A 19,506-nucleotide genomic window follows, 5' to 3' on the forward strand; every position below is an offset into this window, starting at 1 on the left:
CAAGAATGTTTAGTCCACAACTAAGGCACAGTTTCCCAGTGTTCCCAAAGCTCGTGCCACTTCTCGGATTGCAGATAAAACAGAGGACACCCAGTTAAATCTGAATTTCAGATAAACAGTGAATTGTTGCAGTTCAGAGAAACAATGAATCCCATTGCTCCCTTGTGCCACCAAGGTTTCACCAAACTTTCCAGGGAGTATCTTTTTCAGTCATTGTGTGGCCCGCAGCTCCTCCATGCTCAGATGCAAGTCCACGGGAGCCAGACCAGAGGAAAAACTTGAAAAACCGCAAATACGACACGTTTAGAACAGTCTCCACCCCTCTCCCTACTGACAGGCCATCAGGCCAAGCTCTGGGCCTCACTAGGACACTCACTCACTCTTTCCCAAGAGGCACTTGGCTCTCAGGCAAATAGATTCCAGGTGGACTGCTCCACCAGTCCCCTGCCACAGACTGCACATGACAGGTCGGGACCGGACAACACACACAGTGCAGTTTATCCCACCTCTAGTTCCTTTTCCCACATCTGAGGTTCCATTAGTTGGAAAATATGAGTACTTCTGTCCCTTAGGAGCAGGGTGGTGCAGAAGGATTGACAAATGAGAACTTCTTCCCCAGGGGAGGGAGAAGAAAAGGAGGAGTGGGCAAGGGAGAAGGAGTCCATGTTATTATCTAAAATGATAGTTGTTTCCATAGCTGAGAACAGATTTTGGCAGCCAAGGCACAGACTTCCGAATTCCAAAAAAGTCAGACCTAAGGAACTGGCCTGGGGTGGGGACAGGATGGGAGGGGTGAAGGGAAAGGGAGAATGTTATGCATTCTAATATTCTAGAATTCTAATATTCTAATATTAAGCTCAGATCCTTTCCTGTCTCAAATGTTGGTGTTATTTTCCTGGGAAAGGCAGAACCTCCTAACAGAGAGCGTTCACCCACCCTCTACTCTGAGGTCTGCCCGCTGTTCCACTGGCAGGATTAGTTTTCAAAAGTAAGAGGCCACTTTCTTAGCAGAGCTCCTAAACAGTCCTGAAAAGCTCTACAGCTGCTGCCGCCTCAGAAATGACAGGTGCTCCTTTCACAGCCCACGTTCCAAGCCAAATGCATGGAAATTCCCTTTGGCTGCTCCTCCACACATTCTTGCCATCTCCTATTTGTCCTCCCAGATCTGGCCCATCCCTCATAGTCCCTTTCTCATTCAAGCCCTGTGCTCTTCTCACCTTGTCGTTTTTTTCTGGACCCCATTCATTCAGGTGGGAATGATCAAATCAGAGAGAGTTCCTGGCTAGACTCTGACGTGCCCCTCCAGTTGAGAGGAACACACTCTTTGTGGATTTTTTTGAAAACTGCCAGGTCATGTTTAGGTATTTCACTGAAAGCCTGCTCTAAGATGTAGGCGGTCAACGCCTTACAATGAAGGAGTGAGGTTAACAGCTAGCTTCGTTGCAATGGCAGTCAAAGGAACTTGACTTGATTGATAAAAATTTGATGCAAAACAAATGCTAGGTGAAACAGTCATATTTCCTTTTGTCTTTTTTTTTTTTTTTAATTTGTTGAGACCCAGTAGAAGAGGATTAGGGAGTGGGGTTGTTAGGTTCTGACAGAATGCTGAATCCCAGTGATCGCCCTGGGTTAAATCAGGCTCCAGAAAGACAGCAGTTTTCTCATTGCCACAGAACCTCAGAAACACTAAAACAGCAAAAGTTCATTGAATGCCTTTTTTGAAGCAAAGCTGGAGGGAGAAGCGGAGAGGCAAAGATGAAAAAGATATAGTCTATGTCCTCCAGGCGTTTACAAGCTAATGAGAGAACCAGGCATGCAAATATGGACAAACAGTGGATGGGCGTTGATTACATAATGTGGCGAAAGAGTGGTCCCCATGGGTTCCTGAGACCCTCTTGGGGGTTTGAAAGGTCAATTTTCACAGTCATACTAAGACATTATTTGCCTTTTTTCTCCCTCATTTTCTCAAGAGTTTTCTAGAGGCTACAGGATGTGTGGTAATCCAGAGCATGATACGTGTATGCTTACGTATTCTTGAGTTTTAAAAAATTCTCAGTCTTAATTTCTAGTACATCAATATCAATAGGTAAAACCCATACAGGAAAAAATTCTTTGAGATCCTCAATAAGTTTTAAGATTGTAAAGGGATCCTGAGATCAGAAATTTTGAGAACTGCTAAGACAATGTATCATCTACCATTACGTAGTGCCCTCATTTCTCATTAATGCATTTTATTGATTAAAAATTATTTCATCTAATTCCATGAAAATTACTTTGTTGGATACTTTCTCTCTGTCCTTATTTTCTAGCGTGATAGCTGTTAGGTCATCTAATTATTAATCTGTTTGTGTTTTGTGTGTCTGTGTTTAAATGTGCCTTTTGAGACAGCACAAGGTTGGACTTTGTTTTTTAAAACAGCCAACAATCAGCAATAGTTGATTCATTTGTTTTATGTTCTCTCACCCTAAAGTTTATCTTACTCATTGTTATTTTTGCTTTCTTTAAATTTACGTTTTCTGTAGTGCACTTTAAAATTCTTTCTTTTTTGTCAGACAATAAACTTCCCTAGTCTGCCCATCTTTCTGTCATTTCAGCATTGTCATATTTGAAAGCAATTTTTCATTGTTTCCTATAATTCTACTGCTAATAGGATAGTGTTAAAAAAATAAAACTTAAATTCCCTCCCCTCTAGAGATGAAAATTGAATCTAGTCTGTAACATATCTTGGTAGCATAAAGTCCTTTATAAAATTGTGCATACATATTTTGAAGTTCTGACAGTATGTAATTTTCCTCTTGAATTTTATTTATCTTTTTCCTATTTTATCCTCCACGAGCCTTGAACTTTATCTAGCCCTCAACTGTTCTCAAATCTCCATTGTTTTCTGGAAGTGAACTTCACAGCTGTGGGCCTTTGTTGACATTATTTCATCTCCTCTGGGCCTTAAATTATTTTCCCTTCTTCTGAAGTGAAAATTCAGTGAGTGTTTCCAGATACTGTACTTGGGGTCATAACTTGATTTCTCTTAATCTTGTATGAATACCCTAACCCCACCGTCAACCCATGTTACTCCTCCAAAGCACTGGTACCCATTGCTATCATTACAGTTAAATGGTTTTCTTGGCTCTATGGGTAACTTGCAGAATTCTAGATTTGCTCTGTGATGGGATAATTTTTATTGTTTGATTAGATGATTGTCAGTTGACAAACTTAACAATAATATATCTTAAATTCTTTCATTAAGGATTGTTCCTTAATGAATTCTTGCTACAGACATACCAAGGTGGTTATTTCTATGATAAATTCTAAATTATTGGGTGTTCCCCACCACCACCCCAGCCCTTTTATTGTTACTAGATCAATTTCTAGCTGAATGTGGCCTTTCAGGTTAGTTTTGCTTCAGCGGGGCTAAGTTCTTTCTTCTGCTGCTGCTGGTCTTCTCTTCCCAGCATCCTCCCCATGTTTCTTGTTTCTCTATAGCATTTACAAGACCCAGTTTAATAGCTTAGTGCCTTTTTCTTTCTTTCTTTCTTTCTTGGCACTCGTTATTTCTTCTTTCTTTGCTGTTAAAGTAATAACTGTACGTTCCGTTGCACTTGCCTGAGAGTCTTGAACCGGTCTTGGATTTCCCGCCATCTGGGTTCTGGCTGGCTTGCATCCCCCTTTGATGTCTTAATACTTGTTCATTGAACTTGAGTGTGGGGCTTATAGGGCCTGTTTGCTTTTTTTCCCCCAAGATGTGCGCATTTTTTCTTAAGCTTATTTTTCTGTTTTGTGCTGTTATTTTTAATTGCTTTCAACTGGGAGGTGGGGCTGAGAGCAAGATTTGGCTTGAATTTAGCTCTCTTTGCTATTACTCACATTTCCCCAGAAGCCCCACACATGCTTTCTCTCTGCCTTTGCCATACCACTTTTGAAAGGCCGTTGATTCCTGGTATAAATGGTGTTAAGAGGAAGATGGGCTCTGGGTAGGGATGCTCAGGAATTCAGCCCTGTCGTCATGAGCTTGGCCATCTGGAAGTCTCTTCTTGCTCAATGAAATGGAGTAAACATTGTCCATTATGAAATCCACCACACAGGCTGCCAGGGACAAATGGGATCCTACCCAAAGCCAATCGCTGCTCTGACAGGGAAATTGGCTAGTGCTGCCTGAGACTACTCCAGCCTCCCCCGTCCCTGATGTCACGGTTCAGAGCTTGCCGCCTGCCTAGGAAGTTGTAGAAAGCTCCGTAGGTTCTCTCTGTGTATCCTACAGGGCTCCTCGGGCCAGGTTCCTGTCTGATGGCTTTTATGAAAAAATATCTCCTCCCCATTCTGGGGATCTTCTTGGCCTACTACTACTATTCTGCGAATGAGGAATTCAGACCAGGTAAGGACCACTGTGTCTAATTTTGGAGGAATTGATTTAAAAAAACACAGGGGTGGCTGGAGTGTTTCTGAGGACCTTTCCTGATCCTCAAAATTGCTGAACAAGAGGGGACCCTGAGGTATGACTGTCTTTCTGTGTCCTCCAACCACAGGCTACAGATAATAGGGATGTGGGGAGGGATAATCATGGAGCCAAAAGATTGCCAAGTAGTCCATGCTTTACTTGGCACTCTTAATGTAAAGCAATTTCAGATCCTCTGTGACATGAGGGTAATTCCAATATTTACAACTCAGCCAGATAATTGGGCTCCATGGAGAGACTGATAAGTGGGAGGCAAGAAAGGACTCTGGAGCTGATAACTAATTAGAAGTGAAGGAAAATCCCTGGAATCTCTATGAGCTCATGTGTTTTGATGACTTTTTGAATTTTATTCCAATTGAGTAAAATTGGATGAGTCCAGAAATGTGTGGAAATCCAGTGTTTTAGCTGAGACCTCTGTCCATGGAGGATTTTAGGAAGGACAGGAGGAAGTCTTAATTTTGAGCAACTAAGCCAAATTCCCATTTCAGAGCATGTTTATGTAAGACTTGAATTATTTATTCATTGATTTATGCACTTTGAGATAAGTTGATCTGGGCTCATAATCTTTAGACTTTGACATAAAGCTGCCCATATCCAGAGAGGGAGGAGGGATGTTGCTGCCAAGTCGCATATGTTTCTCACTTCCTTTTGGGGTTTCCCAGAGATGCTCAAAGGAAAGAAAGTGATTGTCACAGGGGCCAGCAAGGGGATCGGGGAAGAGATAGCTTATCATCTGGCGAAGATGGGAGCCCATGTGGTGGTGACAGCGAGGTCAGAAGAAACTCTAAAGAAGGTAAGGGTTCTGTGCCCACAGACACATGTACCCTCACATGCCCAGATGTATTCTTGTATATATTCACATATATATACCAACACACAGAAGCTGGCACATCCATATACAGATGCATACACACACACACATACATACAGGCTCAAACACCCACAGGAATATAAAAATACACATTTAAGTATTCTTTCCCAGGCACACATATATAGACACAAAGTTCTTGAGCTATATATCTCACAGACATACCTATTCACACACATTTACACATGGAGTCACAGATATATAGATGTGTGCTCAGATACCAAATTCCAATACCTACCCATGAATTCATCTTGTTGTACCCATGCGGACTCTCAGACACAGCCCCTCTGATATACTCAGACTCACAAACCTAAGGATATACATACATTCACAAATCTAGAGCTACCCATGTAGAAACTAGCTTCCATGCCAATAATGCATTCAGAAACATCCATTCACAGAAACGCATGAGCACAAATTGCGGACTTAAAATTGAGCACAGTGATCATTTGTCCATTTACACCCTACCCGAAATACTTCCAGAAAGTATTTCAGACAGAGGACAAAGATTGTGTCAAGTTGCATTTAGCAACACACAAACACACACACACTCACTGAACTCACACTCACACACACACACACCCCCTTACCACCGTTTCTTATCAAAACAAGGCTGTCAGCAACCTCCCATTTAAACTCCCATTACTTCAGAGACTGCCCCCAAAAGTCTGCAGCCAAAAGTGACACCATTGCCGCTGTGTCCCTGAAGGTGGTATCCCGCTGCCTGGAGCTTGGAGCAGCCTCAGCATACTACATTGCTGGCACCATGGAGGACATGAGTTTTGCAGAGCAATTTGTTGCCAAAGCTGGAAAGCTCATGGGTAAGGCTGCTTCTCCTCCGTCCTCTTCCGGATTTTGCTCTATGGATCACCAGGGGGCTTTTGGAAGGGGGAAGGGGAGAGTGAGGGGGAAGTATCAACCCCAGATGATTTCTCTCAACACAGCCATCTCTTGCAGGGGGACTAGATATGCTCATTCTGAACCACATCACCAACAATTCTATGAATCTATTTAGTGATGACATCCACCTCGTGCGCAAAAACATGGAGGTCAACTTCCTCAGTTATGTGGTCCTGAGTGTTGCTGCTTTGCCCATGCTGAAGCAGAGCAACGGAAGCATTGTTATCGTCTCTTCAACAGCTGGTGAGTAGGGCGGGAACCAGTGTGGAAGGTAGGAGCAGGAGAAGTGCCAGGGATGGTGTTGGGGGCTCTGCAGTGAAGATGAATTTTTGCAGTTTCCATGCAGAGAAGTAACACAATAAAAACTGGAAGTTGAAATGCTCACGGTGATATTAAGCAAAAGCTGATTAACAGCTACCTACTTGTGGACAGGTAGATATATGAATAAGAGATTTGGTATGTAAACTCAATGAGGAGCATGCATGCCAAGTATAAAACACTGCTAAGAACAAGTGGGACCATAAAAAATGAGGGATTGTTCAAAGTAAATGGGCTACAAGATCTTTGGAAGTTACAGAGAAAGAGCAGCAGGGCAGGGTGCCCACCAGAAGCCTGGTGGTTTGTGATCTACAAATGGAAATCCAAAAGGACACTGGGGAGAATGCTGGAGGTACAGCCTGTCCTGATACTAAGGGAGAGACCTGGTCACGATGGATAAAAAGGACTTTGCTTCCTCCAAGATCAACACTTGTAGATTGGTGAAGTTAGTTGATGCAAAGGTGAAAATGAGAAGTGAAATATTTTAACAACATACAGTTGCCTGATAAGTGGGTTAAGCTAAGGCAAAATGAAATGAACAACAAAAAAAAACACGCCATATTAACAGACCTGCCTAAGTTGGAGGTGTTCACCAAAGCCTGAACTTGCTACATTAAAAGTCCAATTTAAACAACCCATAGGGTAGAGAGAGAGAGAGCGTGTACAGAGAAATATTCCTGAAGAGAACCCTGTGCGACCAAGAGAGATCCCTGATGCTTTGGAGGGTGGCAACATCAGAAGTTATCACCAGTAAAAAGCCAGAGAGTTTCTAGCTTGGGGGAGTCATAGGCCCATTTCATCTTGGGTCCAGGAGAGAAATTCTACACTCATTTGTTGATGAGTCAGTTAGGAGGATGTGGCTAGAAGATGCAAACACCAGGATCAAAACCACATCTCAATGTGGTTCCTCCCAACATAAAAACAAATAACCTAGAGGGCTCTGTAAATTCTTAAGTATTTCACAAATGTTAGCTATTACTGTAATAAGAACACCATCTATGTTGTAAAGGGTTCTACTTCCTGGACGGGAAAGCTCTGCATAGCCATGGGATAAAAGGGCAGTGTGTCTGTGCTACCCGCCAAACAGGGTGATTGATATGCATCCCTGTGCTTCCCAGACAACACAGACGCCCCACCCCTCTCCAGACACAGCCTCTCTCTGGGCTGAAAGGAAGGGAGAGCTTCTAGATGCATACTGAGTGGGAGGGTGCTGGGCACATCCCCATTCCATCCTAGGGCATTAGCAAAACCCTTCACATCAATCATGGAGTAGGTAGCTTTAATGATTTCAGTTGATTAAATAGTACATCCACTCTAGGCAAAGGGTGTGCTTCATCTTTGGCTACAGAATTTAACTTTCTATGATGTACACACAGTCTAAATATCCTCGCAAGGAGCAAGAATTACTGTAAAAGTCCAGGCGCAGGATGAAATTCTGATAACCTCTATCTCTACACATCTTCTAAACCTACCAAATGTCACTTGATAATTTTCATGGACTCTGAGAGTTGGGAATCTAGTTGAACTACTACCCTTAGTGGCTGTTTTTGAATAGCCAAAAGAGTTCAGCCTGTTTGCTTTGAAGTGTGTCTGTGAATCTGCAAAGTACAGACACTTCTCTTTCTCTCCCTAACTGAAGAATTTCTCTGTTCTATGCTATATTCGCTTAAACAGTCAGCAAACGTGTTCATTAATCCTTCCTGCTTAAAATCGGAATTTCACAAACATGGGATGCCAAACCTCAAATTGATCCTAAGGTCAGCCAAAGAGTATTGGGGTAGATTTTTAATCATTCCTTTCAGGGAATGCACTAAGGCGTTTTTTGAATTATAGTGATAAGCAATTGTTTTTACCCCCAGCGCATTTCCAGGTATTGCATTACATGGAAATCCTATACTTTTAGTATGTTCTTTGAAGGCTTAGCTACTTCTTTTGCGTCAATAGAGACAGTATTGCTACTCTGGGAACTTCTTTACAGTCCACATCCATCCACATTCAACACCATTTTTGACTCTTACTGATCAAGTTTCTATGTATACGTAACATCTAGTTACATAGATTAGTCTCCCCTCCTTCCACCATGTGCTAGTTTGAACATTAGTTGAGCTACTATAACAAAAACTCAAATTTACAATGGCTTAAACAAGTCAAAATCTATTTTTCACTCATGAAACAGCCTGGGGTAAGCAGTCCAGAGCTGATATGGCAGTTCTGCCCCACGAAGTTGTCTAGGAAACTTTCTATCTCGGAACCACTATCCCTGGGGTGTTATCCTCACCTGTGCATCCAAGATGGCTCATTATCTTGTCAGAATTCTAGCTAGAGAAAACTGAGAAAGAAGAAAGATATAACCTGAAAGTTGTACCCTTTTCTTCTGCCACAACTGGCTGCAATTGTGGTCTTTATGCAAAGTAGACTTATGTCCACCTGAAAATCATGGGTTCTGTTTCTATAAAAGACACTGATGTTGATAAACAACTAACAGTCTCCCCGACATCACCCATGCCAAGATGCACCTAAGAATAGAAGGCAATATTCCCTCCAGGCCGCCCCACAGGTGTAGCCCATACCATGAACACCCACCCTAGACCCAATCTCTCTCACATTCAAGGTCCATCACTAAAACAAAACCCCTCCCATTAGGCAGTGGTGCAGGGGACGGTGGGGTAGGTGAAAGGATGGACAGAGAATGCCTAGACGGTATTTGTGAAACAAACTGAGCAGAGATGTTAATAACACAATTTGAAAAAAATTACTCAATTGGGCAGAGAAAATTTGAAAACATCTGGACCAAGTTTATCTACCATTAGTTAAAATGGATCTTCTTGATTTCAGTTCAATTTTAGACAAGTAAGGTAATTTCATTTTCACGCCCCTTGGCTCTGTGAACCCAATAACTGTGCCACGTCACATCAGTGGCATACATGCAGCTAGAACCCAGCATCTAACACTGCTTCTCTGCCCCTCCTTCACTCCCTCTCAGGGCAGTCATGGACAAAGTCTGTGATTCCTCTGCCCCTTTCTCTTCTCAGGACCCATTTATCCTCACCTCATATGAAGTCTTTTTCAATCCTCACCAGAGTCCTTTAAACGTTTCCTCTTCCTCTTATCTACTACATTTTGGTAAATTACCTTTAGGAATCCTACTTCCTCTCTATTTCTCTTCTTTGGCTTCATCAATGATACAAATACTACTAACAACAGTTGTGATACAAATGCTAACCACACCGGGCCAGGATAAGTGTGGGGATATCGATTCTTCTGTATCAAGAAAAGTGTAAGGCGTATTTTGAAGTGAAACTAGACATAATAAAAGACTGGGTTTTTTTAAATGTTCAAAATGAAAAACACATCAAAAGGAATAAAAGAATCTTGCCAATAACCTCTGAATTCTCAGGCCTCTCTTTGGAAGCTCCCTCAGTATCTCCAGTTACCTATTCATTTTTCTCCAAGTAAATTGTTTAAAAAGATCAACTTTCAGTATATGTATAGACACACATTTTTTTTTAAGTCTTATTCAAATACATTCCTTTTCTGGTTTATTCATTGCCAGCATGGTTTCATACTATTTTTTTATGTAAATGTGTACTATTGCAGGCACAATATGAGCTGACTAGCCAGGGGCAAATATCTCATAAGACAATGCTTTTGTGGGAAAACTCAAACCAATGTATGAAGTCACTCGTTGGACCTTAATCTAATTGTCAGTTGAGGGTTTCCTGTGTGGTCTAAACCTCTTTCAAAAATTCAACATTACAAAGAGGAAAAACAAAAACAGGTTTCTCAACTACACTGTCAACTAACAGGATTTGGAATATCCATAATGGTGTTTTGCATAAACACAAGGATACACAGATGCTAATCTCATCCTGGCCTTCAGTTCTGGCATACTCACTTTTTCCTGAAAGGTAGACCAATGCCTCAATGTGTGGATATGACTTGGGGTCCAGTGGGGATGCGGAAGGGGGGCAAAGTCAAGGTCTAGGATTCAAAGGGGCCTAGGAACTAGAGTAGAAAGGGGTGATTTATCCCTCACCCAATTGTTCTAATTTTTCTCAGAAAAGATGAATCTTTACCCTTAAAACTAATCACCTCAGAAACAATTTTTGGAAACCACAATTTCCAAGATGAGTGGAAATGCCTATGAATGTGAGTATAGGTATTTGCAGGGGGTAGGTAGGGGGAAAGGCTGCTGCAAGTTTGGATTATTTGGAGAGGAATGGGGAGAAACATGGGGAGGGGAGGTGTGTGTGTATAGATATGTCATCTATGGGGCCTGGAAGAAGGCCACAAAGGAGATCAGAGTAAGAATCAACAACCTAAAAATTCCAGGAGTCATTGTCACCTAAATTCAAGAGATTGTGTTTAGGCAGAACCTGAAGGATTGAGACAGAACCTGCTGGACTCACCTTTGAGTTCAATGTTGTATCTACCCCCAAGAGGGGCAAGAGGAGATTTGAACAGGGAAGAAAAGACTCCTTGATGGAGACAGTGACAGTTTAGTGCAGGCTGAGAACAATGCAATGCTATCTGTGACAACCCTCGCCCCACATTTCCCCCTTGAAAAGCTGGGTGGAGCCTAAGTAGTCAAGGCTACTTAAGCCTGCTAGACGATCGATTTCATTCAAGACCCTTCCTGATGCAAACAGCAGTGTTCCACCACGATTCATGTCTTTATTACTGGCCAAGGGGTTTGAGAAGGCTTATGACAAATACACTGTATTTGGGAATATACAAATAGAAAACACGGTCTTAAGACCAGAAAAATATTAAAATGCCAAAATTAGACTCAACATAGATGCTGTGCTTAAGTTTCAAATTTGGCTCTTGAATTTTCTTAACAAAAAGAAAAAGAATAAGATTGGTATATAGATAAGATTATACTCAAAAAAAGGAAGTACTGCAGGAAACAAATAATTTCAGAAATAAATTCCTCATAAAAGATGGTAAATTGAAGGCACAAAGTAATGGAAAGAGCAATACCCGCAACAACTTTTTTAAATGTTTCTGTGATTATAAAAGTTACACATACGTACATACTGTGAAAATTTGGAAAATGAAGAAAATATAAAGCTGAAATAAAAATCATCCATAGTCATGCCAATATTTTGGAGAATTTCCTTCCAGATAGCTATAGATATGGAAATGGGTATAGATATAAATATAGTACAGTTTATTTTCCTACTGCCAGATCTTTATATTTTACTATTTTAAAAATCCTACAATAAATGTTCTTGTACATAAATCTGTGGCTAATTTGATGATTATTTCCTTGATAAATTCTTAGCACTATATTCACTGGGTGAAATGATGGGAACATTTTTAAGGCTTTTGGTACATATTTCAAAATTGCTTTAGACAAAATGAAAAATAAAATATTAGACTTTGAAATAAACAAAAATAAAAATCAATTTAAATGAATATGAGATTCTTCCCACCCTGAGTAAATATATGAGTGCTCATCTCACACCCATTTGACAGAGTTAACAAAGCTTTCAGTGATTGACAATTTTGTCGGTAAAAGAAAGAGGTGTTTAGTAGTCATCATTTGAATCTGTTTACTTGTGAGATGGAACATGAGGGCCCTGTCCCCTTGAGAGTAATGCTACTCTGTTTTTGATTACCATTATATCCTTAATTCCTACAACAGCACCTGGCATATTTCATTAATTAATAATGGTAATTAGTGAATGAATTCCATTTTCACGTATTTATAGGCTATTTATGTTTTTTGTTCTGTGAATTGTTTTTCCATGTCCTTGCTCCTTGAGATGTTAGCAAAACTTCTCTAACAATAAATGCAGCAAATTGAGCTCATATACAGCTTCTTGTTGTAGACTTTGACAAAGACATATCGCTGAAACACAGCTAAATATAAAGTCAATAAAGTGAAAGGTGAATTTGACATGGTGTGAACATATAGCTTTAGATGGTTGACCTTGGCCCAAGGAGGAGTCCTGTTGAAAGAAGTATTGATCTCACTGAGGAGAAGTCCACTAACGGTACTTCAAGAGGAGGAATGGCTGGGGAGAGAGTATAACTTTACATCTGAGAGACGTATTCTACAGATAAACTTGCGCAAGTGCTCCCCAAATGTATTCATTCATTTAATCAAAAAATTTGAATTGAGGATCCCCTCTGAGCCAGGCACTGTGCCAGGTGCTGGGACTATTGCAGTGAGGAAGAAAGACAACATGGAGCTGACATTCTAGTGGAAGCCAATCGGTACCACGCTGTTTATGGTCATAAAAGACCTGAGGGTAACTGAATATCCACCACTAGTGACAGGTTCCTAAATTGTAGTGAAATACTATGTGCATTTTTTTATTGAGGTTATGATAGTTTACAACATCGTGAAATTTCAGTTGTACGTTATTTGTCAGTCACCAAATAGATGTGCCCCTTCACCCTTTGTGCCCACCCACCCAGCCCCCTTCTCCCTGGTAACCACTAAATAGTTCTCTTTGTCCATGTGTTTGTTTATCTTCCACATATGAGTGAAATCATTCAGTGTTTGTCTTTCTCTGTGTGGCTTATTTCACTTAACATAATACCCTCAAGGTCCATCCATGTTGTTGCAAATGGAACGATTTTGTCATTTTTTATGGCTGAGTAGTATTCCATTGTGTATATATACCATATCTTCTTTATCCAATCATCAGTTGATGGACACTTGGGTTGCTTCCACATCTTGGCTATTGTGAATAATGCTGCAATGAACATAGGGATGCATAAGCCTTTTTGAATTGTTGATTTCAAGTTCTTTGGATAGATACCCAGTAGTGGGATAGCTGGGTCATATGGTATTTCTATTTTTAGTTTTTTGAGAAATCTCCATACTGTTTTCCATAGTGGCTGCACCAGTTTGCATTCCTACCAACAGTGCATGAGGGTTCTTTTTTCTCCACAACTTCTCCAACATTTGTTATTTTTTGTCTTAGTTATTATAGCCATTCTATTGGGTGTAAGGTGATATCTTAGTGTCGCTTTGATTTGCATTTCCCTGATGATCAGTGATGTTGACCATCTTTTCATGTGCCTATTGGCCATCTGTATATCTTCTTTGGAGAAATGTCTGTTCATATCCTTTTCCCATTTCTTGATTGTGTTGTTTGATTTTTTTGTTGTTGATTTGTGTGAGTTCTTCATATATTATGGATATTAACCCCATGTCAGATATATGATTTGAAAATGTTTTTTCCCAGTTAGTGGGTTGCCTTTTCGTTTCAACTCTGGTTTCCCTTGCCTTGTAGAATCTCTTTAGTCTGATGAAGTCCCACTTGTTTATATTCTTTTTATATATTCTTTTGTTTATATATTTTATATATTTATATTTATATATTTATATATTCTTTTGTTTCCTTTGTCCAAGAAGAGATGGTGTTCAAAAAGATCCTTTTAAGACTGATGTCAAACAGTGTACCACCTATATTTTCTTCTAGAAGTTTTATGGTTTCAGATCTTACCTTCAAGTCTTTGATCCATTTTGCGTTTATTTTTGTCAATGGCATAAGAGAATGGTCTACTTTCATTCTTTTACATGCAGTTGTCAAGTTTTCCCAAGACCGTTTATTGAAGAGACTTTCCTTTCTCCATTGTATGTTCTTAGCTCCTTTGTCAAAGATTAGCTGTCCATAGATGTGTAGTTTTATTTCTGGGCTTTCAATTCTGTTCCATTGATCTGTGTGCCTGTTTTTGTACCAGTAGCATGCTGTTTTGGTGACTATAGCTTTGTAGTATATTTTGAAGTCACAGATTATGATGCCTCCAGCTTTGTTCTTTCTTCTCAGGATTGGTTTATCAATTCAGGGTCTTTTGTTGCCCCATATGAATTTTAGAGTTCTTTGTTCTATTTCCGTGAAGAATGTCATTGGGATTCTATTGAATCTGTAGATTGCTTTAGGTAGTATGGACATTTGAACTATGTTTATTCTTCCAGTCCATGTGCATGGAATGTCTTTCCATTTCTTTATGTCGTCATCTATTTCTTTCAGTAAAGTCTTGTAGTTTTCATTGTATAGGTCTTTCACTTCCTTGGTTAAATTTATTTAAAGATATTTTATTCTTTTTGTTGCAATTGTGAATGAGATTGTGTTCTTGAGTTCTCTTTCTGTTAGTTCATTATTACAGTATAGAAATGCAACCAATTTTTGTAAGTTGATTTTGTACCCTGCAACTTTGCTGTAATTGTTGATTATTTCTAATAGCTTTCCAATGGATTTTTTAGGGTTTTCTATATATAAAATCATGTCATCTGCAAACAGAAGAGTTTCACTTCTTCATTGCCTTTTTGGATTCCTTTTATTTCTTTTTCTTTCCTAATTACTCTGGCCAAAAGCTCCAGTGCTGTGTTGAATAGGAGTGGCAAGAGTGGGCACCCTTGTCTTGTTCCTGTTCTCAGAGGGATGGCTTTTGTTTTTTCCCCATTGAGTATGATGTCGGCTGTGGGTTTGTCATATATGGTCTTTATTATGTTGAAGTACTTTCCTTCTATACCCATTTTATTGAGAGCTTTTATCACAAATGATTGTTGGATCTTGTCAAATGCTTTCTCAGCATCTATTAAGATGGTCATGTGGTTTTTGTTCCTCATTTTGTTAATATGGTGTATCACATTGATTGATTTGTGGATGTTGAACTGTATATATTTTTATACATACTGACTATAAAAATCATATGTTTAAAGGAAAAGTAATTTAAAGAACAGTATATATAGTATGAACTCAACAGTGTTTAAAGAAAAAGGCTTTTACCCTTCATTTTACACATTGCAGAACTGCTTATTGTACAACGACCATGGTATGAATTTTATTAGAATAATTTTTTAAAAGAAAAGTAAGGGATAGAGTTCTATATGGTAACCAAAAATGAAATATTTCTCCTCTCTGGATTGCTTACTTCAGGAGGACAGAGATTGGACTCAATCTCACAAGTAAACAAAAAATTTCAAATGATGAAAACTAATAAAATACCCAATACAAATTACTAAATACCATAGTGGAGATGAGGGTGAGTTTTCTGTTGTTTTGGGGTGGGGGGTTTGTTTTTTTTTGTTTGCCTACAAAAATGTCAATTATTGAAAACTTCTTTAACTCCACAAAGTAGGTGTGAGATGGGCACCTTCATATACTCCTGGTGGGAAAGAGTGTGGTTTTTTAATTCATTAACTGGTTTTCACAAGTCTAGTCCTTCATTTTTCTTTTTATCTAAAGCAATCTGGCAATATGATACATATAGCCTTAAAAGTGTTCCCATCATTTCACCCAGAAAATATAATGCTAAGAATCTATCAAGGAGTAATCATCAGTCCAATCACAGATATATGTACAAGAATGTTTATCTAGGATTTTTTTCAACGTGTCTATGAACCTACAAGCAAAGCTACTAATGCTAAAAATAGTCAACTAACATACGCCTGAAGTCAGCCATCACAGTCAACTGAAAGTCAGAATCCAATTAATCTACCAGCATAGTCGATTTTATTATATGGGCTTTAAATTATTTAATGTTTTTCCAAGAAGTTATCTGGTTCAGGAACTCCCATGTAATAAGTGCATATAGTAAATCCTTTATTCCTAGCATTAGAAAATTATTCTTTCTTGTGCTCTCTAAATAAATGTTGAACAATATTTGAAGAACATCATTTTGAAGGAGTGCCAAATCACTGGCTCACATCTGTCTCAGTCCATCCCTGGGGAGACAGCTGGCCTTATGGGAATTGCAGCTGAGAAGCCACCAGGAAATAAGACCACCCCAGGATCTCCCGGAGATAGCATGGTCATGCCATACCTGCTTCCCTCAGTACATCTGCTCCTCTTTCTTCTCTATTAGCCTCTGCTTCATTTGGTACACAGTTCGACCTGGCTGCCACAGTCCGTCTCTCAGCATAACAACTCTCAATACAGTTTTGACTTCTGCCCCATTGCCAACTCTCTTAGTCTTTCAATCTCCCAATTCCAAGCTCCCCCCAAGAAGAGGTATCTTACTGGCTCAGCTGAATTTTACAAGTCAATCCCCCAAGCCATTCATGATCACCAGCCTAGAGAGGTACAATCATTGACCCATGTCTAATCAGAAAGGCCACAGGGAGGGCAGAATTAGGTTAGAAGCAGGGTAGGCAATGGTAGACGTGTCTGAGTCACTTGGATAATCTTCCTTAAATGTTGCTTCTGTCAGCGCGAGTTCTCAAACTTGATGGGACAGGTTTGTGTCAGGGAGCAGGAGTGGCAGCTTGAATTAGGATATCAAGACTGAGATGAGAAGGAGGTCCACACAAGGGCAGTAATGGTAGCCTGGTGTGAAGTGTCAGAGCTCAAATGGGCCTGGGGGGTGTCTATGTGGCACCTGGCATGAAGTGTCAGAACTAAGAAAGGTGAAGAGGGCATCTGCAAATAGGGCTACAATGGGGCAGCCCGATGTGGAGTGAAGAGGGCATCCGTGTGGCCTGGCACAGGGAATCAGAGCCCAGGTGAGAGGAGAAGGGCATCCACACAGAGGGCACAGAAGCAACTGAAGAATAATCACATTCAGGGGGCATTAATCAAATAAGTAATGTATGTTGAGGATAATGGAAGCTAGGTTCTCACTGTCAATGTTACAAATACGAAAAGGAAGAAAATTCAAATGAACCCTTGTGATGTTGAATTGGAATCAGAGGTGTCGGTACAAATCAACAGTTTTTAATGTACATGGATAGATATAGAAATACAGATGTCTGTATCTATGTATGTGTGCATATATTCCCTAACTGCCCACTGAGAGGATCTGGGAGCACACTTAGCACCCGGGGCTTGGTTTCTAAATATCATTCTCCACTAAAAGGAACCAAGACTTCTTGGAGAAATTATTGAGTCCAGAGCGGTGGCAGGAAAGATAGAAGATGAAGCTGAAAATCTTGTTGTGCCATTAAGTAAAGAATTGCTCAAAGAATAATAGGGACATGTTACTAGGACACAGAAACCCTAAGGGGCTTTCACTAGCCAAATCTGGGATCACTGGGACATTCAAATAAATAATGATAATGACAGATTGTAAACCATTTTGTACAATGAGATTCCATAATGACATAAATAAGTACACGAATGAATAAATGAGAAGAGGAGGTTTTTCCATGAAGTGGAACGCCAAATGATAAATATGGAAGGAATGATGAAATTAGAAAAATCACCATTTGGCAACCATCATAGTAATAATTCACCCAGAGAGCATCAATGGATGCTAAACTTAGTGGGTAAAAGTTTAATAAGAAACACAATATTTACATAGTCTCGAAGTACCACTGCACTCAACAGCAAAAGACAAACAACCCAATTCAAAAATGAGCCAAGGACTTGAATAGATATTTCTCCAAAGAAGACACACAAATGGCCAACAAATACATGAAAAGATGCTCAACACCACTAATTATCAGAGAAATGCAAACCAAAATCACAAGGAGATATCACCTCACAACTGTTTGGATGGCCTTTATCAAAAAAACCCAGAAAATAACAAGTGTTGGCAAGGATGTGGAGAAATTGGAACCCTTGCACACTGTTGGTGGGAATGTAAAATGATGCAGCTGCTGTGGAAAGTAGTATGGAGGTTCCTCAAAGAATTAAAAATAGAATTACCATGTAATCCAGAAATTCCATTCCAGGGTATATACTCAAAAGAATTGAAAGCAGAATCTCAAAGAGATATTTGCACCCCCATGTTCATAGCAGCATTATTCACAATAGCTAAAATGTGGAAGCAACCCAAGTGTCCATCAACAGATAAATGGATAAGTAAAATGTGGTGTACATATATATATACACACATACACACACACACACATACACACACACACACACAGACAATTCAGCCTTAAAAAGAAAGGAAATTCTGACACATGCTACGATATGGATAAACCTTGAGGACATTGTTCTAAGTAAAATAAACCAGTCACAAAAAGACAAATACTGTATGATTACACTTATAGGAGACACTTAGTATATCAAATCACAGAGATAGAAAGTAGAATGGTGGTTGCCAGAAGCTGGAGAGAGAGGAGAATGGGGAGTTATTGCTAATGGGTATAGAGTTTCAGTTTTGCAAGATGAAAAGGGCTCTGGAGATGCATGGTGGTGATGGTTGCACGACAATCAGAATGTCCTTAATGTCGTTGAACTGTACACTTAGAAATGGTTAAGACAGTCAAAAAAAAAGTACCATTCTATAAAATACTTAATTATTACAAGGGAAAAAAGAATAATTTTACAGTGGAGAGACCTGACAGAATCAAATGATCAAAGCTAATTAACATCACTGCGAATGGAATAAATTGAAATCATGTATCACTGATGGGATGCACAGTGAAGAGAAGACAATTACTTCTGTGATCCTGCCAAAAATGCATTGCCTGAATCAAATCATGAGGAAACATCAGAAAACTCCAAACTAAGGGACATTCATCCGCAGTGTGCTGGTAAATCTTTAACAACTAGTCCTCCAGAAGGGGAAAATAGAAAATCTGATTTGTAACATTTCTGTGGCATAAATAATCTCATGATGGCCATATCAACATGACATCAATTTGCTTGCAAAATTCATGAAAATCGAACAGTCTGTTGTCACGCTTCAGTATGAGCCAACTCCAGCATATCACCGTGTACAAAATTATTGCTAGTACTCTTCAACAGTGTCAAGGTCATGAAAGTTGAGGAAACACTGGGGAATGTTCCAGCTTGAAGGAAGCTGAAAAGTCATGACAACTAAATGCAACATGAAATCCTTGATTAGATCTTTTGCTATATATGATATTATTGAGACAAATGGCAAAACTTGAATGGGGTCTGTGAATTAGATGGCAAGGATATAGCACTGTTAATGTAGTAGGTTGAATGGTGGCCCTCAAAAAGATATGTCTACATCCTAACTCCCTGAACCCGTGTATGTGACTTTATTAGGAAACAGGGTCTTTGCAGGTATAGTTGGGTTAAGGATCTTG

General features: G+C 39.7%; 2 protein-coding genes across 3 annotated transcripts in view; one reads left to right on the plus strand and one right to left on the minus strand.

Moving 5' to 3' along the window:
- LAMB3 (laminin subunit beta 3) overlaps window positions 1-19,506 on the minus strand; it is a 103,669-nt gene that overhangs the window by 80,588 nt on the left and 3,575 nt on the right. The gene's annotated exons all lie outside the window — the stretch shown is intronic.
- Window positions 1-19,506, plus strand: part of HSD11B1 (hydroxysteroid 11-beta dehydrogenase 1) — a 44,584-nt gene that overhangs the window by 9,872 nt on the left and 15,206 nt on the right. The window contains exons 2-5 of one of the 2 annotated variants that reach the window (XM_014834912.3): window positions 4,234-4,369; window positions 5,113-5,243; window positions 6,028-6,139; window positions 6,276-6,461. In XM_014834912.3, coding sequence (XP_014690398.1) covers window positions 4,282-4,369; window positions 5,113-5,243; window positions 6,028-6,139; window positions 6,276-6,461 — 517 coding nt within the window. In that variant the 5' untranslated portion in view covers window positions 4,234-4,281. The remainder of the gene's footprint in view (window positions 1-4,233; window positions 4,370-5,112; window positions 5,244-6,027; window positions 6,140-6,275; window positions 6,462-19,506) is intronic. The other variant, XM_014834911.3, reaches the window with a different exon arrangement.

Source organism: Equus asinus, chromosome 25, assembly GCF_041296235.1.
Source record: "Equus asinus isolate D_3611 breed Donkey chromosome 25, EquAss-T2T_v2, whole genome shotgun sequence".
In the NCBI taxonomy this organism is placed as follows: domain Eukaryota; kingdom Metazoa; phylum Chordata; class Mammalia; order Perissodactyla; family Equidae; genus Equus; species Equus asinus.